Consider the following 24,590-nt stretch of genomic DNA (forward strand, 5'->3'; position numbering starts at 1 on the left):
GCTGCTGCACCCTAGAGCTTCACACCCCATCAGTTACAATAGGTGTTTGGTATACTGGAAGAAGTCCTTTGGGCTTATCTAGTATAAAGGGAAATTGGTAATCTAAACTATTTTTATTAAATGTCTCTTTTCCCAGTAAGACGCTAACATGGGTTCAACACTGTTTCTGTGATTCCCAGATCTACCATTTTACAAACCATGTTCTATTCTAGAGTACATGATTTTAAACTGGAGAGACCTGGATTACATTGACTAGGAAAATGGTATTGGAAAAACTAGTAACACCTTGCAGGGAAGAACCATATTTAAACATGATTCTGGCTAACACTGAGCCTTTATACACACACTTTTATATAGGGCTCTAAAATACTAGTATATGTGGAAAGGGGCCTCTACTGTAACCTGCGTTTGAAATATATTGTAAGAAGGAGTAAGAAAAAGTTTAAGCTTCTTTGATCACTGGGTTGAGCATTCTAAAGTATCTCGCCTTTTCACTTAAGTCTTGCTTGTTTTTTTTAATCACAATAACAGCAGTAAACACAAAATCTTATTCAGGATGCCTTGTACTGTTTTACTGCACAACACATAAAATGTAACCCAATAACGAGCATGAACAATGTTGTTATTATGGGCCATCCAAAACATAAGGCAGACTGCAGGGATACAGGAGTTCAACATACCAACTAGAGAGTGTGTGCATTAGCTCAGTTGTACTCTGGCAATTAATGGCTCCTGTCTGCTTGAAGATGTACTCTCACAGTGACTTTCAATTGTCCTAGTGTTTGAAAAGACATATTCAGAAATAGCACTTGCATTATTTTCAAGCTTACAGATATCTCGTTTTACAGAGATTGGTTAAATTTAATGCATGTGATTTCATTCAGCTGATCCAGACTCCAACATGAGGCACAGCCTTGCCTGACTGAAGCTGTGAGTTTCTCTTTTCAACCCAAGACACTAAAGTGAGCATAAAACAGATTTAGGTCATGTGACCATGTTTACACTGACTGGGGATCAAAGCTGCTGTGATTGATTCAGCGGGGGTCAATTTAGCGGGTCTAGAAGTGAAGACCCACTAAATTGACCACAGAGCACACTCCGGTCGAGGTACTCCACCGGAATGAGAGAAATAAGGTAAGTTGACGGAAGAGTGTCTCCCGTTGACGCAGCACGGTGTAGACACTGCAGTAAGTTGACCTAAGTTACACTACTCCAGCTACGTGAATAATATAGCTGGAGTTGATGTAACTTAGGTCGACTTACCCTGGTAGTGTACACAGGGCCTTAGAATCAAAAGGCTGCTGGACTATTCATTACGGAGAGTACTTGAAACCCCTAATCTCTAGGTATTCTTTTTCCACACTGTCTGTGTTGTGTTTGACAACCAAGTGACTGAAATCCAATTGGTAAAGGAAGTGGAACTACCAGGCCCACAGAGAAAGTCACCATCATAGAAACAATAATTCAGGATCTTATGGGCCTCTTGAAGAGATGACCAATCAACAGAAAGAAGCAGGCACAGAACCAGAAAAAAACTCGTGGAAAAATCTGCAGTGTAGATGGATAAAAGCAGAAAGCAACATTCTTCCAAAGAAAAATTCATCAGAAGCAGTGTTCTGTCACTTTGGTGAGGAACATCCTCCTCAAAGTGAGAGCATAGGTAGGAATGATCTGGTGAGAGGCATTTAAAAGGGATATTTCATCCCCATGGGGACTTGGGACCCACAGTTGCAGCTATGGGTAATTCTCTTTAGAAAGGTTATAAACTCCAGAAAAATGAGGATTTCTGAAGGCAGTGATGAAACAGTCACAGGCAGAAATTGCTTGTGCCCATAACATGCTGCTGGAAATAGGACACTCGGTAGAACCCACTTTTTCCGTTCTGTGAGGCCTGGCATAGATCACTTTGTGGGACCTAGCACCATTTTCATGTTGTTGGGTATCTGATGCCTTGGGGATAGAGCTTTAATTTAGTTTGCACAGGGGATGTGCTTGTGGGCATTTTATTCTATAGGATGATGACTTTTTAGTTTTGAACAAGATGTGCTTCCAGACATGTGACCACACAGGAGATGGCTCTGAAATTGTCTCAATGTAAGGTGTTCGCTTGGGATTCAGGCCCTCTCTGGAGCAATACTTTAAGTCAACTTACTTTGGAAGGATGGAAGCAACAGAAAGAGAATAGCTCATTCTGGATACATTCTGCATCCCCAGTAGGAAACAAGACCCCTCCCTAATCCAAAATCTGGGGGAGAAAACATTACACAAGACACAATGGGACTGAAAGAAAAGGACAGCACAGAGTTTTTAAATAATTTTATAATTTCTCGATGAATTTAGTTTGTGAATAAAAAAAAGAAAAAATGAACAAAAAGTGTTTATATTATCAAGGCAAAGTTGAATATAACACAATTTTCTTTGCAATTTCATTATCCTGTCAGCAACATGACTCCAGCAATAAAACACATACAAGTTGAAGGCAGCGTGCACACTTGCATCACAGACATCAATGTCTCCTGCTGCTGCTTTTCCAAAAGGAACTCAAGTATGCCAGACTCTATATCCAAAGCCAACCTCCTCCTCCACTAAAGTGCAACATGTCTCTTCCAAAGCAAATAAGGGATCCCTGGCTATAGAGTGGGTGTCCCACAAATTTTATTCCTTATGACAAGCCACTGGGCTACTCCCAGGAACAATTTGGTAAAGCAGAATCTGGTGTGCTATCCATCATTTAATCAATCAGAGAGAAACACTAATACTGTTTTAGTGGCCTTGGAGCAGCATGTTAGATCAGCACAGAAATGGTTCCCCTGGCTGTGGTCCCATCTGAGTTATTCTCCTTCAGAAATCCATAAGCACTTTATCAGTATAGCAGCCCCAGGAATTACTGTAACAAATACATCAGTAAATATTGAGAGACAATTACTGAACTCAAAACTTAAGTTCTGCAAGTCTGGCACAGGTACAGGCCAAACGGAAATTAATGCTCTTCCCAAATACTGAAGTTACTAGATAAAAGCAAAAGTGTTATTACATACACTTCACTAAAACTGAGACCTGATCGGAACCATTGAGAGCTGGGTGAATGGACAAAAGTAGAGTAAAGGGTCAGTGTTTGGCTTGAAATTTAGATTTATAGAGCTAAGCTTTTACAAAGTCTAAGACTAGAGCCTATTAACAGAAATGGTTCCCTGATTTTTATTTTTAATGGAAACAGTTGGTTTTGAACAAATAAACCCAAACACTGCAGGACATGAAAGTGAAACTGATTGCCTTAGTTTTCAATGTCCAAACTAGAAAAAGTGCAAAAAGTAAACAAACAGCATAGTGAAAAATAGAATTGTAAAAAATACATTCATTTAAAATAACTTAAGGTGTCACTAACAACACGAATACAGAAATGTGTCTGTTTACCAATATGCAGTTTGAAGTTGACAGTCTTTTTATATAGTCCAATCTTTGAAACAACTGGAGCAGAAAAAGGCTGGAAGCCCTTTAACGCTGCACAAAAGATGCTGGATACAGTTTTAAAAACAGGCACCTGCAATATAAGCATTGCATTATGTGAACTGGTAACTGTAGAAGCCAATATGCATTTGCACATGCCCACATAATTTATAGGTACAGTTCAAGTGCCAATGTCTGAAAATTTGCCCCAAAGCATCCAATCCATTTGTATCAATGGGTGATAACCTAAAGGACATGCTGGGCTGATAACTTTACTAGTAAAGACTAGTTTCTAAAACACTATTTCCCCCTCCCATTTCTATACTCTGTGGTTAGTATGTACAGTGTAAAACTGGGGGAGAGGGAACATACAGTATGGGGTGATTTCCTAAGAGACCAAACTAGTTTTGATGTCACTAGCCTGTTAAAGGCAATTGATTATAATCATGAGCCCACACAAATCGTTTTCCTTACAAACCCAGGAGGAGGAGTCAGAGCTTTGCTGTGTCATAACTTGAATTCCTTTTATTTACATTTATTATTATATTTTTAAAAACACATCTTTTTCAGTTCTACTTCTATCGCTTTTTTTTTTTAATCTGACAACAGACACGCACTGTTGGTAACTGTCCGAACCATAGGACCACACAGACAATATTGACAAGCAGAAAACAAAACAGGAAAAAATACCCTGAAAAAGTCAGGGGAAATACCGATGATAAGGTTACAGCACTCGCCACACACACTGGAAAAAGTCAGCATTCTTGTGTTTATGCATTTGACACTAAAAAGTTTTGAAACAGTTTTCTTTTTTTAAAAAATTGCAGACACAGCCATTTAGTTCAGAAGGATCTGTTGTAGCATAGGGTTCCCTCTTCTTACATGGAAAAAAACCCCATTAAAAACATTATTTTGTTTAAAAAACCTGACACACATTCTCTGCCATGACCATGAGATTGGCAGAGAAGAGTTTATCTTGTCAGTTCAGCACAGTCCAAAAATGCTCTTTGCCTGACCCTCCCACTCCACTAGCTTCACTGGGGCAGTGTTATTTATCCAGAGCCTTCTGTTTCCGCTGTCTGGGTCAGTGCAGATGCTCAGTTGAGTGGGGGCTTCTTTTAATCCCAGACGATTGTACTACTTTCCTTTTTAGTTCATTGAAGTCCTTGTGGAGTATGTACACTGGTGATGTAGTAGAACTTTTGCTTTATATTGGAATCAATAGAGGTTTCTTTATCCCACCACCCTTTGTAAGGAAACCTTCATGGCAGTGAGTGACAATGGGATGCGTGGGGGCTGCTCCATTTTACCCTTTATCAGATGTGAGAATTTCCTAACACAAACATTAGCAGCAGCTATGGGTGGGAGCTATAAGGGTGAGGAAATACAGATACCACTGGGTTTAGAAAAGAGGGTGTGTGAGGCCAGGGATGGGTCTCTGACATTAGCACTCCTCTGAAAAGAGGTCTCCATTCTTCCCTGGTACAAAATAATAGGAGACACAAAGTATCACAAAATTGCTAGAGGAGGTATTAGTCCAGAAGTACACCTGGAAACGGCACATAAAGATTCTTGTATCTCACAACCTTCATCCCCACCCCCTGAGATTACCTGAAGTTTGGATTTTGCAAAGAGGGTTTGGCATTTCTTAGGGGGAGATCTGGCCAAAGGTAGTCCACATAAGAGACAATACCACAAGTCTAGAGTTTCACCTGGCATGCAGCTCATCAATTCTTCCTCCAATCACGAATAGTGTCACTATTTTTGCCGTTCTAGTGTTGCAGTGTCCGTTTCATTAGTGTTTTTAAACCACATTTGGTGCAAAGGAAATGATCTTGGATTCTTGGGGATCGTGACTAAGTGGGGCTTGAGGAGCTCCACTTGTATCTACACTCAAACCCTGATAACATATCCTGTTTAATCTATTATGGAGAGTTTCTCCAGTTCTTAAACCTCTCAGCTTCTCTGCAAATAAGCACTTTAATAGCTTGAAAGAAAAAAAATTATTAAACCAATAAAACCCCATCATAATTTTATAGCAAGCGGAACTCCATGAATGTGACAAGAATAAGCAAGATTCCACAGACTCTTTTTGTAAGGTTTTCCTTGGAAACTGGACTCTGGGGCAGGAAAACAGAAAGGGCAAATGGATTTGCCAGGAATACTATACTGCATTGTAGAGCTGTATTTCCTGGATACTGGCTAGGTCTCCCTGGCAATTGAGATGGGGAAATACAAGTTTAAAAGAGCTGTGATAGATTGGGCACCAGGGTGACTGCACACATGCATGCGGGGATACCCCCCCCCCCAGGACACCCCTTCCCTCCCGCCACCATGTGCATGAATGATATGCCATCTCATGATGGATCCTACGTCACCTAAATCCATGAGTTACCCTAAGGCTAATGACATGGCACTCCATAAAGAAAAAATGTTGAGATGGGTCATGTTCAGTATTAATTAATGGCCAGCCATCTCTCCCTGAATCAAACAGCTCCAAGGGCTATTCAGCATGATATGATCTCTATCTAAGCAGGATAAAGGAGATTATCTGTAACAGTTCACTAGAGATCAAGTCAGATCAAGTCTGTTCCCAGATAAGATCTGGCTCACTCACTTTACTGAGGGCTTAGATCAAGGTTCACAGTGGCAGGGCTAGGAGCCGAACAAGACTACAGTAGGTAATGGAAGGAAATGCAGCAAGGCACAATATTTCAGATGGAGAAAAACAGCAGATGTGTTACTTGAAGATAAAAACCCAATGGCCAGTGTGAGAATTATCCCTGCTTGACAAATCTGTCCAAAGAACATGCTGGAAGCAGTGTAGAGTGCAAACAGTAGGATTTACGTGGCTTTCACTGCACAAACCTTGCACCCACTGTCATGAGATTGACATGCTTTTGTTGAGGCAGTTCCAGTTGTACAGAAGTGCAGCCACATGGTGGCAGCTGAGTTAAAGACCCTAGAAGTCCCAGCATGGAAAATCGGGGGTTTCTTGCGATTTATGGGCAGTGCAATAAACAAAGGGAACTGAAGTAATAGCCACAAATGACCACTATTCACTCCCCTCCCCTCCACAGAAACACTATCAAGGAGCATCTCAGTAAAAGGTTTACGAGTAGGAGTCATCTGAACCATCGATAAGGAAAATTCCACAGCTTCTCACAGAAAGAGGATTATTTTACAGCAGGGAACAAGGACAGCTGGAGATTTGACCATATAAGCTAATGGGACAGTCAGGAAGCAGTGGTGGTGGGAAGATGCTACAACGATGGCTGTGATGGTTTTATAGGCAGCATTAAATTCCTAAAGTGAGTAATTATGGGTGATGAAGAGAAAGCAAGAGGAAAGATTTCAAAACAGTTTCTATCAAAACGTGCTGACTCAAATAATAAGGCCAAGGGAGCGGCTCTGGTATGAGGCATGGCTCAGTGGTATGTACAGTCACTGTCTATATGTCTTCCGGTACATGCTGTTTCACCCTTGCAACCAGTCAGGTTCCCACTCCTTTCCCACTCAATGACAAAAAAGCGTCAGACACTGCCTATTACGGCAGTGAGAACTAAAGCTGTATTTCTTGATTTGCAAAGCAACAAAGGCTCAAAACAAATAAATGTGAACATCATAGGAAACTCAGGAAGGGACACCATTACTGATCCAGTTCCCCCTAAGACGTTCCCTTTTATACCAATAAGAGGAGAAGGTTGAATTCCTTTAAGTGGTTTGCTGTTGGCAATGGATAACCCACTATGTCCTTTCATAATGAGAAAGGTAGAATGAGTTTAGACATGGTTTACTTTAAAACTATTCATTATATTTTATGGGAATGCCAGTGAAAAGCCTTTTCTTGCCTTGACTTTCAGTGCTATTTTCAGATAAGCGCAGGGTGAGTGTTGACTCTCAAGTCTTTGCAAATCATCTTCATATCCAGAGGGGTCAGTCAACCCAAAAATGGAAAAAGGGGTGAAGGAAACTGATCTGCACACTTGAAAGACAAGGAAATGGGGTTAGCTGACTGGGACTACAGCATTTTGGGTAGTGAAAGGGCTCTGTGATGTGGATTCAGAATTTAATGAGGGGGAGAGGAAATTACATTGCAGGCTCCAAATGGTGAAAGGGGTCTATTGGGAGACTGCCCTAAAGGCTTGGATTACGGACATTTAATATCAGATATTTCTAGACTTTGAAAGATCAGTCAGAGCTAGAGCCGACACACCAGGAGTAAAGACATTGACTACTGATGCAGACCTGCTGGGAAAGCAACTGAAGAGCCAGCAATCTCTCCACTATGATACTGGCTTCCAAATCTTCCCACCCTCTTTTTTAATGTAACAAAACTCTGTTTTCTTAACCTGGAATACGAGAGCACCAAAAATTCAAAAGGGGATAATTCTTTTAAGGGGCATGTAGGGTGATGCCAAAAAGTTCTGTCCTTTGAATATTCACAGAGGCTCACTGAAAACTTGCAACAAAACCATGTCTTCAACGTTAGTGCAAAGTGCATGAAAGAACATTCAGAATCCTAGCCATGATGCAGATTCTGATTTGCTAATAGAAGGACAAACAGATCAGCTATGTGAGATCACATCACTTATCAGCAGGGGATTTAGTAAGGGTAAGGGGTGGATGGGCCTATGACTAAGGCCTCATCTACATTCAAAAGTTGTACTGGTTTAACTGATGGTATGATTTTAAACCAAATTACTTAAACCACTGGAAAGCATAGTGTAGATCGGGGTTCTCAAACTGGGGGTTGGGACCCCTCAGGGGGTTGCGAGGTTATTACATGGGGGGGTCATGAGCTGTCAGCCTCCACTTGAAACCTCGCTTTGCCTCCAGCATTTATAACGGTGTTAAATATATTAAAAATTGTTTTTAATTTATAAGGGGGCGGGTCGCACTCAAAGGCTTGCTATGTGAAAGGGGTCACCAGTACAGAAGTTTGAGAACCACTGGTGCAGATACTCTTATTTTGATTTAAGAAGGGCTTATTTTAGTTTAGCTTCAATCGATTCTTAAGATAAACCAAAATAACCTGATTTAAATTGAAGTAAGTGTGATCAGATAGCCTCTTCTACCAGTTTACCTAAATTGTTTTTTAAAAAAATCACACTTTTAGTCAACTGTTGCAACTTTCTCACGTAGACAATGTGTAGGACTCCTCTCCTGGCAATTAGAATTCACAGAAGCCACTGCCTGAAAAATTATCAATAGTAAGCGAGAAAAATCAAGTCCAGGAGCTGCCCTGCTGCCCAGAGCCTATTTGAAGGAAGGAAGCTCTCTGTAAACAAGAATTTACAAGATACAGATGAGATACACTATGATGCAAAATAACTAGGACAGACCAAGAAAGCCAACTAAAGAAAACATTCTTCTGAAAAAAAGCCATTCTCAGTACTTCAGAGCCAATGAACAACAAAAGTGAGGCTAAATAAACAGAAATCACCAATCAGAAATCACCCATATGCCTATCTTGTCCCACAGTTACTGCATGGAAGTGACCAGTGGGACCACATAAGGAGACTTTCCCCTTTTCATAAGAAATCACTAATTTAGAGACAGACAGCAAATCCTGAGATAGCTGATGTGATCAGCTCTTGGCCTTTATCACTGTTCTCAGTTTTACTATTAAGAAATTCAGGCTTTCAGTTTGTATGGGGAAAAAAACAGCAACAAAAGACAAGTGCTCCCCCATTCACTACCTCAAGGAAAAATCATAGCCACTCATGTCCAAAAGCCCTCTTCTGTTCTCACTGGATTCAGCAAGTCTCTGCTCAGATGTATCCAAAAGCCTCAACAAGAGAAAGTTAGCTGGGGGCAGATACCAAAGTAGAAAGGCAGTGAGAGGATGAATGCAGACACGATTCAGTAACCATAGACTGGAAGAACCAAGATAGCATGTAATTTATAAAGTTTTCCTTTCTTTCTTTGTAAAAGGTGCACCAAAATTTCCTGTTCCCTTGTCCTTCTTTCACAATTCTCTCCATTTTCATGACTTCTTGGACTGACTGGGCTTGGTCACTAGGTGTTCTGTTCTATTCAGGCTAGCAGCTGAGATCATGATGACTCCTCAAGTGCGTTGACGACTTGCTCCAGAATGTCAGGACAGTGATCTGCTATCTGCTGTAGGATGGCATTGGCAAACTCCTGCAGCTCAGCGCTGTCCTTCTCACCCTTTTCTAACTCACCATGAAGCTGCAAGAAAAAAAAAAATCACATTTTAGACCATTATTATTATTTGTATTTTGGTAGCACCTAAGGACCCCTTCATAGTTGGCATTATAAGGAAATTGCATAAATGCAGTCCTTGCCTCAGAGACCTCACAATCTGGGTTTGAGCATCAGCTTTAGAGAGGAAGCCAGAAGCAGTGTAACATTCTGGGAACTACTAGCATTGATATTTTTCTCTGGTTGCTTCTCCACAGTCTTGTTAGAGCCCCGAGGAGCCTGAGCTTCCCACAACCTGCTTTACGCTTTTCACCCTAGACTAGCATTGTGATGCTCACATCTTGTCTACAGGGAAAAAGACCAGAATAGCTATTGCAGCATAAGCTATTAGGTAATATCTCCCTGTATCCCCTTGTGAGGATACACTATTTCAGGATAAAAGTCACTTTATTCCAGATTAAGCACTGTGATTTGTGAGCGCAGTAATTATTCTGGAATAAAGTGATTTTTGTTCTGGAATAGTGTCCACACAGGGAGCTATCATGGAACAGCTTATTCTACAACAGCTATTACAGTCAATTTTCCCATGTAGACAAGCCCTTAGGTCAATATGAGAGCCAGTTAACCCATCCTCTGTTAGCCAGAGGAGGCCCTGTTGAGGTAGGGAACCACATCTGTGGTGTTAGTTGTGAATGTTTAGAACTGTCACTGGGGGCACAGAGCAAAGAGGTAAGAGTCTGTGGGAATAGAAGAGAGTCATGCACTGACCCCAACCATAAAGTCTCTGTAATTTCTACAGTCTCCACCTTGGGAGCTGAAGCACACAGCCTTCCACTGTATTTTTGGCTCCTGCAGGCATGAGTTGTGACAGCAAGAATGGAATCAAGCAAAGAAAGTAAGTTACAAAGCAAGTTTTAATCCCTTTCCTTAAAAGATTTATAACGTGGCCATTGTAATTTACATTTTTCTTAAATTTGTCACAGTGCATGCTTCCAGCCCAGAAGTGTTTTTATTTGTTGAATATGTGTAGCAAAAATGTGTTTCTCTTTACTACATATTTCATTAAAAAACAAAACAAAACTGAGAATATCAAAGAGGCCTTGTTAAGTACCCAAATGTTAGAAAAAGCTAAAATTACAATTGCTTGCATAACCCTAACTCTGTCCCTTTGAGTGGGCTTTAAATTACATGATACCACACTATTACTTCTGCAGAACACCTTCCTTATTCAGTGTACAGTGCATAGAAAGGATGGGAAAAAAACTTCTTAAAACAGAAATGAACAGGAATGCTGCACACAGTACAGCCACTGTCAACCAAAATTTTATTTTCTCTATGGCAATTAAATACTTATTTTGTTCAGAGAGTACATCTCCTGTCTTATTCACTATGCCTTGTCCAGACTGTGCAATGAGGACCAAACTTTCTCAGTTACACCACTGTACGTTTCCAGTTCAATTACTCTGCATTCACACGATTATAATTGCAACCAGAATTTGGCTAGAAGGAATAATGGATTCTCAAACCCTTGCCTTATTCATTGCACAGTCTCCAAATTGTGCTTTTGAAGTAAGTGCTGTCATTTCATATGATGTGTTTAACAGGTTTCTATAGGTAGACTCACCAATTAGTTGTGTGTGTAATGACATTTGTGCAAGGAGTGGAATCTTAATGAAGAAAGGAAAATGACTACCTTCACAATGCGAAATATCTAACCAGGAATTGGTAGAGTATGTTCTTATCTGTGACCTGAGTATTGTCATAAAGAAGGCAACCACTATATGATTAAGTGTAAGACATTCACATTTTTCTTTTGTTGTTAGGACTAACATTTGTGATGGGTGGATAAGGTTCTCTCAGCATTTCTGATGTTTCTCAGTACCTTGCTCTGAAGGCAAAGTTAGTGTTCTTTGGGCTGGCTGTGACTATGTCTCTATACTTTCAAAACTTAGGATTTCTAACACTGAATTTCCTGTTTCTAATACTATTAAAGAAATATTACAACAACATTTTCGTAAGGTTTATGATTATGTAATATACTTTGGAGAGGGGCTTATGCCAAAAATCACAAATGCAAAAGCAACCTGATCATGACTCTCAAAATGACATGAGCTGGGTAAGTGGGGTGGAGGAGACAGAGGGGAATGCTTTGGACTCTGTAACTGCTCTCAAAGGAGAAAGGAACGAGAAAGGAAATTAAGAAGGAACTCAGCATGGCTTAGAAACATGTTGGATATGTGATTAACTTGGCCTCAGTAGCTGGATGATAGCCTGGCAGCTCTAATGGAATGGAAAAGGCTAGGAAACGTCCAGTACTCAAGCAGGGATGGAAGAACCAGCACAGTCACCTAGAAGCAGTGCTAAATTGCACGGCAAGAGACTTGGCTTCAGGAGCTGCTTTATGTCTCAAGTTGCTCAAGTTAGTGAAACTCTAGCAACTCAACTACACTCCAAAGACACTACAGTAAAGCACCTACTACTGGCAAATTCACAGAATAGCATTGATACTGACTTTGGTGGCATGGCTTCACTCCCCCGCCCACTCCCCCATATGCCAAAGTAAAGTCTTCATGGTGACAGTAATCAGAAGTGTTTATGTTGCATGGAGGTGGGGGAGAGGGAGGGCAAGAGAAATTTAAAGAGATCAAAAGGGAAAATGACATATATAATTCTGCTTCTTTGAAGAAACAACCTCCTTGAGGATTCCCATTCGTGGATTTTGGCTCTTTAGTGCAAGACCAGCAGAACTCCCCAAGCTAAGGTCTTTTTGAAAACAGTGTTATCAAGGGAATGCATGAGCCAGGACCCCTACTGGTTGTCTTGCACCACCACATGGAGTATAAATGCTGCCCTCTGGCCATTTCAGTCAGATGCTCCAGCTGAGCGTGGGGTGAAGCTTCCAGGAAGAATTAAACAGTTCAAGGTGATCAACAGAAAATAAAAAACACCTCAAAAGAGGTAACCGCCAATCTGTGAGGGGAGGTGGATGGACAAGTGAGAATTCTGCACGATGTTATCTTCAGAGAAGCAGAATTAAAAATAAAATCATTTCCTCTTTGCTAAACATGCTATTTGTGTCAGGAGTCTCATTCCTGGAGAGTAATCTCATCAAAGAAAGATAAAAGTAGAGCTCCAGTGAGCAACAACAATTAAGGTCAATGCCAACAGTGTGAACAGGAAGGGTTTATCTAAATGTATACACAAATTCATATGTGTTACTAAGATTCCTTGCAAACTCAACAAAAACAATGTACAACAATGTACAGCACACAGCCAAAAGAAAGAAAATCCAACTGAAAATACGGGACTTCGTGAAGTAAAGCAAATCATTCTGTGGGTTGGAGATGTTTGGCCTTCTCTACCTTGGAAACTAGTTTTGGAGCATGAAGAGTCTACAAGATTCCTCCCCCACAACGCTGAATACATGCAATAATGCTTTGTAAATAAGCATGGGCAGAGAAGTCTGTATAGCTATTTTGCAGATGTCTGTGATGGAAACATTTCTGAAAATGTTGTGGTGGCACAACCTTGCCTTGAATTGAGTGAGCATTGAAAAAGCTAGTTTCAGGGCAGTCAGATTTAACAATGTGAAATGTAATCAGACATCCACTTAGACACTGTCCTCTTAGTAATATGACTGTCCAATGAATTGGTGTCAAAAGAAGCAAAGTTGAGTGGACTGTCTATGGGTTTTAGTCTGTGCCAAACAGAACCCCAAAGACCTTCTATCATCAAGCATATAGTGAAAGATGCCAATCTTCGTGAGGCCCGAGCGTAGAAAAGTGTTGGTAAACCAATAGGCTCATTAAGGTGGAACTTCATCATCACCTTGGAGAAGAATATCAGATGAGTCCATAGCACCACTTCATCCTTTGAAAAATCTGATGTAAGGTGTGGCAAGGCACTTACTCTATCTTGCTGGACTTAGCGCTTCCCCCTCTGGCAGAGGCGGGGCCTGGGGTAAATCAACCACACTCTGAACAGTGTCTGTCTTCCCTTATCAGTATTTTCAAGGTAGGCCTCACAGCAGGCCCAAGGAGTGCTCCTCTAGCAAACAAAAAGAAACCATTTTACAAACACAAAACAAAGGAGGATACCTTTCCCTGCTCCCTTGCTGGGGTGGTGGTGTCCTATTGCTGGCCCCGGGGTATCAGTCCTTCCCTAAACAGGCACTCAGCTTTGGTTGTTCCCCCCTTTAGGGAGGAGAGCAGCCTCTCTCCCTGGAGCAGCTTGTCTCTTTCTCCACCTCTCTCACCAGAGGAGGGGTTTTTAAAGGCCTCAGGAAGCCCTTAATTGGATTCAGGTGTTCCTGATTGACCTAGGGTAACCCCTTATCAGTTTATAGGAAAAAGGGCCCTTATCATTCTAGAGCTAATATACCTGCCTTCCACCACTCTCTTGCTGTTGTCCCACCTGACTTTGTCACAAAGGCAAATCACTCAGCAGAGCCTGAAGTTTTCTTACTCTGTGAGCTGACGCCACTGTCAACAGGAAAATTACTTCTATGTAAGACACTCTAACCCAGAGGAAGAGAGTTCAAAAGGAGCTTTCATCCCCTATGTAAGGACCATACTGATATCCCACAACAGAAGAAGTTTTATAATGGAAGGTGGGCTTTAAAAGCCCCACATGAACCTGCTAATAATGGGATATAAAGACAGTGGTCTACCTTAGGCTATGATTAGATCAGAATAGCTATCAAATGTATCTGGATTGAGTTAGTCTTTAAGATGGATGCAGACAGATGAATAAGGTACTCCAGCAGTTTCTGAGTTGTTCAAGTAAAGGGGTCTGACTTGAGTCTGATTTTATCACACTGCAGGCAGGAACCAAGGTACCAGGGAGAGAGCTTCCAAGATGGAATGGAACAAGATTCTCTTGTTCTGAAGGTGATGATCTGGTGTTCCCTCCCCGGTGTTATATGGACTGGTGACCTGCTAGGTCACTCCAATCCTTGACTCTGGGAGCCAGCCTTACCCTGCTCTGCTGTGAGAACCCCCACTCCTGGGCTGTTCACACACAGCCTCTGGCATGTAAGCTGCTTGGATTGTGCAATTGAATGACACTAGCCAATATCTCCAGTTCCAGACACAACCCTAGGAACCTCCATCTTACAGCATCCAGTTATGCCTGCTGGATGCTGCAAGCTTACAGGAGTTCATCAATTTAACAAAGAAATTGATATGTACCAGGCTTGTTATCCCAAGGGGAGTCTCTGACGTGCTTCAAACCAAACGCATTGCTTCAGGTAGAATAAACAAACAAATTTATTAACTACAAAGATAGATTTTAAGTAATATTAAGTGATAGGCAAAAAATCAGAGTGGTTACTAAAATAAAATATAAGCACGCAGTTTAAACTCTCAACCCTATTAGACTGGGCAACATCTAGATTAAGTAGTTTTTCTCATCCCACTGGATATTGCAGTCCTTAATATACAGGTTTGTTCCTTAAACCTGGGCCAATCTCCTCTGTTGGAGTCTTATCTTCTTCTCAGTATCTTGCTTGCAGCAAAGGTGGGGACAGGAGAAGGGCCCAGTATGTGTCCAGTTTCTCTGTTTTATACCCTCAGTCCATGTTCTTGGGGAGCACAAGTCCATGCATGTCAGGAGGGGCACTGCTAAGTCTCTCCAAGCAAGGTTGAGCAATTCCCCTGGTGTGGCCTCATGCAGGTGAGTCACTGCATTGTAGCTCCCTTGCTGGACAATGGCTGTTGATGGGCTGTTTGACACCCCACCCGGGCGTTGGTTACTTTCCTTGCTGTTGCCTCCAGGGAGCTAATATCTGGCTGATTCCCCAATTTACAGCATGTTTTAGTGACCACCATACAACAAAATTCTCATAACTTTATATACATTAATTATACACATATATGGACAGAGAAATGACTTTCAGCAGATCATAACCTTTCCTGATACCTTACAAAGCATGCTTTATATGTAAGATCACGATTATATGAAAATGAGGAATATGGGGGTTACAGTATGCTCCCCCAAGGTATAGAATGTCACACTGAGCCCTGATTCTAATCTTGACAGGATTGGCTTTGGCCATTTACAACAGATCTGAAAACCATGCCTGGATGGGCCAGCATACGGTTGTTAGGATAACTGAACTGCTCTCTCCCGAGATTTGCCAGGACTTTGCTACCAATGGGACTAACACAAAGGTGTACAGAAGCCACCTTCCAGAGTCAGTGGACAAGGTCATCTCTTGCTAGTGAAATCTTTTCTTTGAATCACAGAAGTGTAGGACTGGAAGGGACCTCAATAGGTCATCTAGTCTAGTCCCCTGCACTCAAAGCAGGACTAAATAATAGCTAGGCCATTCCTGACAGGTGCTTATCTAACCTGTTCTTAAAAACTTCCAATGACAGAGATTCCACAGCCTCCCTAAGCAATTTGTTCCAGTGCTTACCTACCCTGAGAGTTAGGAAGTTTTTTTCTAATGTCAAACCTAAACCTCCTTTGCTGCAATTTTAGCCCATTGCTTCTTGTCCTATCATCAGAGGTGAAGGAGAACAATTTTTCACCCTCCTCCTTGTAACAACCTTTTATGTACTTGAAAACTATCATCATGTGCCCCCTCAACCTTCTCTTCTACAGACTAAACAAACCCAAATCTTTCATGCAGCCAGAAGTAAAAAATTGGCACCTTCTTCTTCAGATGAGTCATGAAGAGATCTACTGCTGGTGTTCCCTACTTGGGAAAGATCTAATCTGCCAGCATCCCTGATCCAGACACCACTCATGAGGATCTACCACAAACTGACAGTCTGTCTGCTGTTTTGTTTTCCTTCCAGGCCAGGCACATGGAGAGCAGGGAACAGACTGTGGGACACAGCTCACTCCAACTCCTGGAGGGCCTCCTATCATAGTAGGTGCAAACAGGTATCTCCATGTGTGCCTATATAGACTGTGATGGATCTGATTGTCCCTTTAAACTATGACCTTATGGGACTCTACCATTTCTCAAAGTCCAGGACTCCCATCATCTCCAAGATATTTATATTCACGTGCTGTTCCTGGGGAACCCAATTTTTCTGGTTCCTCCATATGGGCTCTCTATCCTAGGTAGGATGCATCTGTAGACACTACAATTTAAATGTTCAGAAGCCCATTCCTAATTGCAGATTTCACCTAAATTATCACAGTTTCAGAAAGATCCAAAGCCAGATGGGATGCATGAGTCCTTGTGGGCTTTTCCTGGGATCACGGGGTGAACTGAGGTCTCCTAATATGGAGGCATGCAATAGGAACTTACATAAAACCCAACATACATAGCATGGTCCAAGCTGTCATCAGCTGGTTCTTTCTTATGCTTTTTAACCAGACTGGGGATGTCTTAGGTCCTGTATTTGGGCAGGAAGGCTTGGAGTTGAGCCATATCTAGAAGGGTTCCTATGTACAAATAATTGTCGGTTAGAGACAAGCTGGGACTTTGAATAGCTTATGAACATCAGTGATCCAAGCATCCAGTAGTGACCTGGATTGATTTTATAATACCCTTTGAGTTATGTCCTTGAATAGCCAATCATCCATATAGGGGCACGTGTGCATTCCCAGCCTGTCCACATAGGCCACAACTGCTGCCAAGCATTTCCTAGCAGCACATTGTTCAAAAGGCAAGGCACAAATCTGATACTTTGCATGAGATATATCCTTATTTAAATGTGAGTGTGAAAGTAGTAGGGCTGTCGATTAATAGCAGTTAACTCACGCGATTAACTAAAAAAAAATTAATCGTGATTAATTGCACTGTTAAACACTAGAATACCAATTGAAATTTATTAAATACTTTGGATGTTTTTCTACATTTTCATATACATATTGTACTCTGTGTTGTAATTGAAATCTGGGTGTGTATTATTTTTGATTACAACTATTTACACTGTAAGAATGATAAACAAAAGAAATATTTTTCAATTCACCTCGTACAAGTACTGTAATGCAATCTTTGTCGTGAAAGTGCAACTTACAACTGTAGATTTTTTTTTGTTACATAACTGCACTCAAAAACAAAACAATGTAAAACTTTAGAGCCGACAAGTCGACTCAGTCCTACTTCTTGTTCAGCCAGTCGCTAAGACAAACAAGTTTGTTTACATTTAAAGGAGATAATGCTACCCTCTTCTTACTTACAATGTCACCAGAAAGTGAGAACAGGCATTTGCATGGCACTTTTGTAGCCGGCATTGCAAGGTATTTACGTGCCAGATATACTAAAGATTCGTATGCCCCTTCATGCTTCGGCCACCATTCCAGAGGACATGCTTCCATTCTGATGACACGTGTTAAAAAAATAATGCATTAATTAAATTTGAGACTGAACTTCTTGGGGAAGAATTGTATGTCCCCTGCTCTGTTTTACCCACATTCTGCCATATATTTCATGTTACAACAGTCTCAGATGATGACCCAGCACATGTTCATTTTAAGAACAATTTCACTGCAGATTTCACAAAACGCAAAGAAGGTACCAATGTGAGATTTCTAAGGATAGCTACAGCATTCGACCCAAGGTTTAAGCATCTGAAGTGCCTTCCACAATTTGAGAAGGATGAGGTGTGAAGCATGCTTTCGGAAGTCTTAAAAGTGTAACACTCCGATGCGGAAACTACAGAACACGAACCACCAAAAGAGAAAATCAACCTTCTCCTGGTGGCATCTGACTCAGATAATGAAAGTGAACATGTGTCGGTCTGCTCTGCTTTGGATTGTTATTGAGCAGAACCTGTCATCAGCATGGACGCATGTCCTCTGGAATGGTGGTTGAAGTAGAAAGGGACATATGAATACATAGTGCATCTGGCACATAAATATCTTGTGATGCTGGCTACAACAGTGCCATGAGAACGCCTGTTCTCACTTTCAGGTAACATTGTAAACAAGAAGTGGGCAGCATTATCTCCAGCAAATGTAAACAAACTTGTTTGTCTGAGAAATTGGCTGAACAAGAAGTAGGTCTGAGTGGACTTGCAGGCTCTAAAATTTTACATTGTTTTATTTTTGAATGCAGTTTTTTTGTACATAATTCTACATTTGTAAGATCAACTTTAACGATAAAGAGATTGCACTACAGTACTTGTATTAGGTGAATTGAAAAAATACCATTTGTTTTTTTTACAGTGCAAATACTTGTCATCAGAAATAAATTTAAAGTGAGCACTGTACACTTTATATCTTCTGTGTTGTAACTGAAATCAATATATTTGAAAATATAGAAAATATCCAAAAATATTTAAATAAATGGTATTCTATTATTATTTAACAGTGCAATTAATGAGACTGGGGCAGTTGTGTGAGGCATCTGCTCCACTTTCTTTCACAAAAGAGACTAAAGGCACGACAATTTTACTGGTGGAAGGAGGAAATTCCTCATCCACATACCTTTCGACTGAGGTCATGTAGACTCCTGGAGCAGTTTTCATTCAAAATCAGCTATCTCTGACAGTGTTTGTAAGAACTGGGGAAAGGTCAGATACTCTTCTGTGCAGTCACTGTCTTGATGCTCCTCCATAGGATGACAGTAAAGAATTTGGCATCAGAAGGATCCTCCTTGTTATCTGAGTCCAAATAGCAATCCTTACCATCCTTTATCCTCAACCTGCCCACACTCAAGCAGCTGGAATGGTCTAGCCAATGTGAGGCTCTGGGAGGCAACAATACCAGTTGTGCTGAAACCTTTACCACAAGAGGCACTGGCATTAGGGTAAGAGTTTCCTGCACTGGCCTCACATATCTTAGGGTGCAAGAGTCAGTCTTTGTGTAAAATGAGCTCCCACTGTGCCAAAAGTTCCTATAACCACTGATGCAGGGCCAGACAAATGACTCAAATCTGACGTTGTGTGCTACCTTGCAGAGAATCAGAAGGGATTGGGTCACATCAAATATATACTAGAATTGCCATCTCCCTCTCTGGTTTACGCACCTAAAAGCAGGAAGGAGAAAATCTAGAGGCCCAATACAGAGCCTTCTGGAGTTGGGGGCTTTGGCAGAGGTACACCAGAGAGCTGCTTGCCACTCCTTCTTGCCTCCTACCTTGATCATATGCATGGAGGCTTCAGTGAACCAGAGTCCACTACCACCAGCGTCAAGTGCAAAGGTCCCAGATATGTCGAGGAGCCATTGCTTAGTGAAGTCTTGAGTCTTGCTGGTGTCATACTTTGATAGTGAAACTATCCTGCTCAGCTTATCTGGGGCAAAAGGCAGGTGTGAGTTGATTTGGGTGCAGTGGCACAGAGTCCTGGCACTCAGTGGTCTTCACCAACCCAGGATTTAGCTTTGGAGGTTTAGCCTTTGACGCATTCTTTGCTGGTCTTGTGGCAGATATAATGAAGTCTTCCCGAGGTGCCTCAAGGAATGTTGGAGATGCTTCCCACCTAGCACTTGGGAGACATCTGCAAATGTATCTGATACCTTTATAGATCTTAACAGATTCCACAATAAACAATCAATATTCTTTCACCCTGCCTCACAAAACAAAGTTTGAAGCTGCTGAGTGGTCATCTTTTTTCCTTGAATTCTACACCTTGTTGCAAATGGTTGACACTACCGTGGTGGGTCCCGCACTTTTTCTTGGTGTGGTGGGTCAGGGTGCCACCCCTTGCCCCTATTCTTGGGTGTTGTGGGCTCCACTAGTGCCCCGGTGGGGGAAGAGAGGGTAGCGGGGAAGGGACCCAGGTCCGCTCACCTACTCTGGGTCCCTGCTCCTTCAGCTTTATGAGCTGCTTACCCTCTCTCCCCTTGGGTAGGGTTTCCCTCAGTCCTCTGTGCCGGGGGGAGTCCCTCTGCTCTGCTTGAGCAGGGTTTCCTTTCCCCTGGTCCTCTGGCTAACAGTAATACTCCTCCAAATGCTAATCAGCTCTCCTTCCCTCTCTCTGTCTGACTGAAGCAGGGTTTTTTTTTATTAAGTCTTGGGCAGGGCCTTAAGTGGCTCCAGGTTCTCCAATTACCCTGTAGAAAGAACGAGGAGTACTTGTGGCACCTTAGAGACTAACACATTTATTTGAGCATAAACTTTTGTGGGCTAAAGCCCACTTCATCAGATGCATGCAGTCTCTAAGGTGCCACAAGTACTCCTCATTCTTTCTGCTGATACAGATTAACACGGCTACCACTCTGAAACCAATTACCCTGTAGTAACCTTTCCCTAGTCCACAGGGAATAAGGCCTTGATCATCCTAGGGCTTATATACCTCCCATCTACCACTTTCCTGCTGCTCTCTGGCCCTGCTGTATCACAACCTGAATAAAAGAAAAAGGCCCAGGTGTATCAGCTCCAGACCAACAGACACAACAAGCACCAAAACTTAACTGTAAGGTAAGGTGCTGAGGCATGCAATGAACTTTGGTGCCAGAGTACCTAAACTGTGGTTTCAGTGTACTGAGAACAATGCTGTAGCAGGATGAACTTGCTTACCAAAAGAAAAAACATGAACACAAAAACGCTGAAAAAAGTACTGTGCACTTGAGTGCCTGAGTGCTGCAGTACGAGAGAAATAGGCACTGAAGCACTGACCAAAAAGATGCAGAACTATTACAGAATTCTGTTAAAGCACCCAAGATGGAAGCCTAAAAAATTCACCAGCTATACTGGACCTTACTGAAAGACAAGGTTACAACAAGAAAAAGGATCCCTGATGAGGCATCCTTGAGTGAAGAGCATTAGTGATAGCTAATGAGGCCCAGGTTCCTACAAGGAGCTCCTTTGTCAACTGCAAATAAGAAGGAACTGAAACTTTTGGAGGACAAGATTAATACTTGGCAAGGTGGGGCATGTGATGATTGAGAAGGAGCTCAGGTTGCACTCTACTTAGCTACAGCTGCCCACAAGTGTAAAAAAACAAAAACAAAAACCCTTACAAGGTAGGGAAATTCAATCAATCAATCTCATGCTATGAAGCTAAGACCACAGGAGTGAGAATCCTGTACCTAAGACACCTTCAGAAACTGGAGTTTTCACAGAATGATATTGGGATCCTACACCCTATCCAGACTAGCACGTAATTTATCTGGGGTGCAGATAAAACCTGCAATCACATCCTCAGGGCAATACCAGTAAATTGGCAACTTAGTTGACATATTCTGCAGAGGCCCCAAGGAGTGAATGCGAATAATATCACTAGTGTCCAACACTTGAGAACTGCTAAGCACCATAATACATACTATCTGAAGGCAAAGGACGTTTTATAAAGAGACAGTAACAGAAGGAATGAAAGCTGAATTCTCCTCTCATCCCTAGCAGTGTTTCCTCCAGGTCAGGGTTATGTAGCCCTCTGGAGGACTATGTAGGAAAGCCAACACCTGTCATTGCCTCTGGCACACCAGATCTGTGACAAAGAGCTGATTTCGGTCTACAGTGTTTTCAATCCAGCAGTTTACACCAGCTCTACATTCACTTAGGAAAAGAAGAAATCCAATTCCTGATGTTAATTTTCTCATGGTTTAAATTATTAATTTCTCTGCTATTTCAAAGAAAAATCATCATATTCTGAGTAGAATTATCAAGAATTCAAGAGAACCTATTAACCTAGGAGAAAAGAGGCATAAACCTTGTATGGTTCCATTCAAGCTGTCCACGAGCAAGGTCGCAAAGGGCGGGGACAGGACAGGACAGTGAAATATTTAAAAATACATGCCAGTGTAAGGCTGGTGACTGCTGAATGGACGACAGTTCAAACTTGAAGGTTAGAAAAGTACTGGATACGAGATTATCACCACAGATTTCTTCAGAAGCTGAAGACAAGAATGTTACGTGTTTTCTACATGATTTCAGCATCACAGGATTATTTTAATAAGTGATTGGTTACCTTTCCCATAGTCAGCACTTCTATATCATTCCTTTTAGTGACACCTCCTGGGAACAGCTGGGACCAGAGTAGCTGAGCTCTCATTCAGCCAGTCTCCTTAATAAGCAAGGAATGTCCAGTCCTCCATGCTATAACCAGATAAATCTAGAGGTTTAGCAATCTCAAACTTTGGGGAAACATTCTCTGAAATGTCTGTTATACCTTGATCAAATTTTACCCCTGGGCTCCCAGCTCCTGTGAATTGAATGCAGAAGGAAATAGTGCTATCCTTGCCCAGCCTTACCTTTTCCTGTGGTGATAAAGAAGCACAAGAACATGTAAATGTTCACTCTTTTTTGTTTTCTTCCTCAGCCTGGGACATGATGAGAATTACACACTTACCTTATGGAATTGACCAAGGACAGGCTAGTGTAAAAGGCCATGTGTGGGTGTAGGTGATGACAGGTAAAAAATAGATATCACAGGAAGAGAATGAATAACAAGGACCTCAGCGAGCAGCTTCACAATGATTTATACTTCATCTCCACATGAAGGAAGGGGAAGTCTCTGTCTGGGTTGGGGTAGAGAAGCAGTGTCCTCAGATAATACATAACAGATTCAAACTCTCTCCCCTTCTACTCCCCACCTGGTTTCAGAACTACTTCTAGGAATGCTTCCCATTTATTCCATTACTGAATAACAAACAAGTCACCAAGAGGTTAGTTTGCACTGTGCCTGTCTCCACCTCTCCTTGAAAGTTGGCAGGCACTTAAGCGAGAGGATACCTTTGCAACATCTTCCAAGGTATTTCTCAACTATATGGGTGTTGGGTGGGTGTGGCGCTGACATGTGGATAAGTTGGTGACCCTTTCCCAGCCCCTCCTGCAATAAGACACCTTTTGTTGTAGAATGTTAAAGTTTGTTTTTTATGGGGGAATTTTCCCTTTAGACTCTCAGTAAATAGGATGTTACTTCCCTCCCATTACTAATCCTATATAAACACTGAAGGCAGAAAAACAAACGAGAGCTGTATTCAAAACAGGAGAGCAGGAGCTGTGGACAAGTAAAATAGAGCGTAGGCAAGTAATTACAGCAAAAAGGAAAAAGAAAAAAAAACCAACCAAAGGATATTCTAAAGCAGTGGTTCTCAGCCTTTCTAGATTACTGTACCCCTTTCAGGAGTCTGATTTGTCTTGAATACCCCAAGTTTCACCTCTCTTAAAAACTACTTGCTTAAAAATAAAAAAGTGTCACAGCACACTATTACTGAAATATTGCTTATGTTCTCATTTTGTCTGTAAGAAATTTTAGTTTGTATTGACTTCACTAGTGTTTTTTATGTAACCTGCTGTAAAACTAGGCAAATATTTAGACGAGTTGATGTACCCCCTGGAAGACATCTGCGTACTCCAGGGGTACACGTACCCCTGGTTGAGAACCACTTTTCTAAAGGGATTGAGAGAGACAGACACCATACTGGCTTCTGGATCTGGACTGTCCTCCCGAGTTTGGGTGTATTTGGATCAGGCCATATAGTATTTGTTGTTGAAGATGTGTTTAGGATCACAGACATGAGAGATGAAAAGATCTATCTGATTGATCCATTTGGGCAATTTGCCCCCAACAGAGGACATATTAGATGTAAATCAAACCACACCACATCTTATACAAAAAGTCAAAAGGCACACTTCAACTTGTACATCTCTTCAAAACCAATTGGTATGTGTATATACACAATAGAATCTATGATATAATCACAGAAAATCCTTTATTTCACAAATGGTATATGTATACATTTGAAAAAATTATATAAATGGAATTTATACTGCACTTGTGTGTATCACTAAGCTCTGACCATACCAGCGACAGCATTGTTTTCTTAGCAATTAATGTATTTCAGAGGAGAATAAAGTGAAGAAAAAAAAAGGTTAGCAATAAATAATAAATTGAGTGTTCCTAAATCATATATATGTTAATTTCCCACTTGACTGGGAAACTTGCTTAACCTACTTATGGATTCGGTATACAAGTAACAAGACTACCCCCAAACTGCAGGAGCAAACATTTCAGAGCCAGAAAATCAAATCTTGTAGTGACCTAAATGGTGATGTAAGTTACACACAGAGTGTAAATGCTATTGTCATGTGTGTAGACTTGGCATTCACTGGATTTGCAAAATGAGCA

At 41.4% G+C, this 24,590-nt stretch overlaps 1 protein-coding gene across 4 annotated transcripts in view; it reads right to left on the bottom strand.

The window, feature by feature from the left end:
• Window positions 1-2,331: 2,331 nt before the first annotated feature.
• The window catches only part of ERC1 (ELKS/RAB6-interacting/CAST family member 1), a 546,576-nt gene continuing 524,317 nt past the window's right edge, over window positions 2,332-24,590 (bottom strand). For all 4 annotated transcript variants that reach the window (XM_084634612.1, XM_084634613.1, XM_084634610.1 and 1 more), the window contains one exon: window positions 2,332-9,642. In XM_084634612.1, the coding sequence (XP_084490738.1) occupies window positions 9,505-9,642 (138 nt within the window). In that variant the 3' untranslated portion in view covers window positions 2,332-9,504. The remainder of the gene's footprint in view (window positions 9,643-24,590) is intronic.

The sequence above is a fragment of the Lepidochelys olivacea genome (assembly GCF_965140295.1).
Source record: "Lepidochelys olivacea isolate rLepOli2 genome assembly, chromosome: 1".
Classification (NCBI taxonomy): Eukaryota; Metazoa; Chordata; order Testudines; family Cheloniidae; genus Lepidochelys; species Lepidochelys olivacea.